The sequence below is a fragment of the Rosa chinensis genome, chromosome 6, assembly GCF_002994745.2.
Source record: "Rosa chinensis cultivar Old Blush chromosome 6, RchiOBHm-V2, whole genome shotgun sequence".
NCBI lineage: Eukaryota > Viridiplantae > Streptophyta > Magnoliopsida > Rosales > Rosaceae > Rosa > Rosa chinensis.
The window spans coordinates 54,499,796-54,502,939 of record NC_037093.1 but is presented as its reverse complement, the minus strand read 5'-3'; the positions used below and the strand labels follow the sequence as shown (position 1 = coordinate 54,502,939).

The window sequence follows — 3,144 nt, the reverse complement described above, 5'->3', positions numbered from 1 at the left end:
AACTAGCAATATATATTTCTTTTAATATATAAATGATCTGGTCATGCAAGCACACTCTTTGAACATATATATAATTTCCTTAAAGATAAAACTATTAACTTTCATTTTCAATTTTTAAATCTTGTAAATTTCAGTCAAAATAAAGCATATATCATGCATCTAAAATTAGATTTTACATGATATATATATATATATATAACATATGTTAAATTTACACTCGATCTAAATTTAAAACATAAATAAACTCTAATCTAAATTTTAATTGATTCGGAATTATAGATCAACAACATTACATCTTGTAATGATGCAGATCAAGTTGTTCTACGATTAATTTTACATGTTCGAGTCTAACAAAAAATTGCACCGTAATTAAAGTGCGGTTTTTTTTTTTTCCGATGCAGTTTCTTCTTTTTTGTTTTTGTGTATATACGTGTATGTGAAAAAAAAATGAAACCAAACTACTTGAATTTATTCTAATTGGATTGGTTTTGCATTTTTTTCTTCTCACCCCTAGTTGTTTTAGTTTTCACCAAGTATCTTGTCTGCAGCAATGTGTCTAATCTATTATTGTTTGATTTGGATAAGACACTTAGCTAGCTTAATTATTATCTTGTATACGAAACTTTAGCCAGCATGATCCGACTGGTACTTGTTTTTACGGTTCCGGATTGACAGTTAGGCCAGCTTCCAGGGAGGCATTGATTGCTTGCTCGTATTGGTTCCGTACCCTCTTCGCCAGATGGATCAGATGTAGGTGGCCTGGAAAAAGTAGTTCCGCTCTTATATATCTCTCCGGTTCTTCACCGATGAGATAAATGATATAAGCAAAACCCTATCACAGCCATCCCAGAAAGACGGCATTAATTATTAGGTCGAGGAATTAGGTGATTGATCTAAATCTTTAATTGATGTCTTAGTTTGAGATGATCGATCTATATTTAAGTAAAATAATACACATACAGTAACTATTTGGAGAAAAATTAATCGAGGTTCCATCTAATTAAATGGCTAAGCTCTTTCAATGAATTATAACATGTTCCAGATAGATCGAATTAATTGAATCACGATGATGCAAGAAAGATGGTGATGTGTTCAAAGTCAATGTCGACGCAAGGGCGCCTAGCTAGCTAAATTGCCACCTTGAATAGTTGAATACAGTACCAGCAGCATCCTTTGACTATTGACATTAGCCTTTACGGTGCCCTATAGTCGCATCTACACGTTTAACTAACTATAAATAGACATGACCTCCACACCCATTTCTCACAACTCAGATCAAACATGGCTTCCTCTGTTCAATTTTGTGCCCTCTTCTCAACCCTACTCTTAATCTTCACATCTGCCACCTTTGCTCAACAATCCTTCAGACCCAAAGCCCTCGTCGTTCCGGTCACAAAAGACGCTTCTACCCTCCAATACACCACTCGTATTGCTCAACGAACCCCTCTCGTCCCCATCAGCCTTGTCCTCGACCTCGGCGGCCAGTTCCTCTGGGTAGACTGCGAGCAAAACTACGTGTCCTCCACGTACCGCCCGGCACGTTGCCGCTCCGCCCAATGCTCACTCGCAGGAGCCAGCGGCTGTGGCGACTGTTTCTCATCCCCCAAACCTGGCTGCAACAACAACACATGCGGCGTCACACCTGACAACACCGTCACACGCACCGCCACCGGAGGTGAGCTCGCCCAAGACGTGGTTTCTGTCCAGTCAACGACCGGGTCAAACCCCGGCCAAAACGTTACCGTTTCAAACTTCCTCTTCGCTTGTGCACCGACGTCGCTTTTAAGCGGCCTCGCTGCCGGAGTTTCCGGCATGGCCGGTCTAGGAAGGACTAAAATAGCCCTCTCTTCGCAATTTGCTTCGGCTTTCAGCTTCAAAAGAAAGTTCGCCGTCTGCTTATCCTCCTCCACCTCCGCAAACGGAGTCGCTTTCTTCGGTGACGGGCCGTACTCTCTCCTCCCAGGAATCGACGTTTCCCAGTCCCTCACATACAGCCCTCTCTTCATCAACCCCGTTAGCACCGCCTCGGCTTTCTCCCAGGGTGACGCCTCCTCGGAATACTTCATCGGCGTGAATTCAATCAAAGTCAACGACAAAGCCGTCGATATTAACACCACCTTGCTCTCCATCAACAACTCCTCCGGCGTGGGCGGGACCAAGATCAGCACGGTGAATCCCTACACTGTTCTAGAAGCTTCCATTTTCAAAGCCGTAACTGAAGCATTCGTCACCGAGTCCGCGGCTAGGAATATCTCTAGAGTAGCTGCCGTGGCTCCCTTCGAGGTGTGTTTCAGCACGGAGAACGTGTTGAGCACGCGCCTGGGGCCGTCGGTACCAGAGATCGACCTGGTGCTGCAGAATGAGAGCACGTACTGGAGAATGTTTGGGGCCAACTCAATGGTGTACGTAAGCGACGACATTTTGTGCCTAGGGTTTGTGAACGGCGGAGAGAATGCGATGACTTCGATTGTGATCGGCGGACACCAGTTGGAGGACAATCTTGTGCAGTTTGATTTGGCAGCTTCGAGGGTTGGGTTCAGCTCAACTTTGTTGGGGAGGCAAACTACTTGTTCCAACTTCAACTTCACCTCCGTTGCCTAGATAATGTTTTACTGATCTCTATACATATATACATGCATGTTGAATAAGTATACACTATATGTGTAGTGTTAATAATTGGCCAATAGTGATTGACAAATAGTTGGCCCCTATACATTTCTTTTGTTTGTATTGATCTTGTATCATATACATTTATATTTTATAGGTAAAGAAAACTGTTACTTTCATTATAGAGAATTAATCCTTTTTCTAGTTATGAAACTATTTGGAGTTGAGAGATTGCAAGGTGAGTGGATTTCTGGCCTTTTATTGCTGGCGACTTTAAATGTTGGTGTTAGCCATGCCCGGTGATCAATGTTGATCGAGGCCTAGGGTTTGGTTTGGAGACCATCTCCACTTTAATTGCCTATTGCTTTTTTGAGCAATGAAAAAGGAAAAATTGACGGGCAATCATTTTTAGGGTGTTTAGGGACAAGAGAAATTGGGAGAATACTTGAATATTTTCATTGAAAATAGAGGGTGTTATAAATATTATATAAATGTGGTTGTCCACTGTAAATACTCATTAGTTATGTCCTTATGATA

At 42.0% G+C, this 3,144-nt stretch overlaps 1 protein-coding gene across 1 annotated transcript; it reads left to right on the top strand.

The window, feature by feature from the left end:
• The first annotated feature begins 1,258 nt into the window (after window positions 1-1,258).
• LOC112174802 (probable aspartic proteinase GIP2) lies at window positions 1,259-2,838 on the top strand. Its single transcript, XM_024312614.2, has one exon. The coding sequence runs from the start codon at window positions 1,282-1,284 to the stop codon at window positions 2,599-2,601; it is 1,320 nt and encodes a 439-aa protein (XP_024168382.1). The 5' UTR covers window positions 1,259-1,281; the 3' UTR covers window positions 2,602-2,838.
• The last annotated feature ends 306 nt before the right edge of the window (window positions 2,839-3,144 follow it).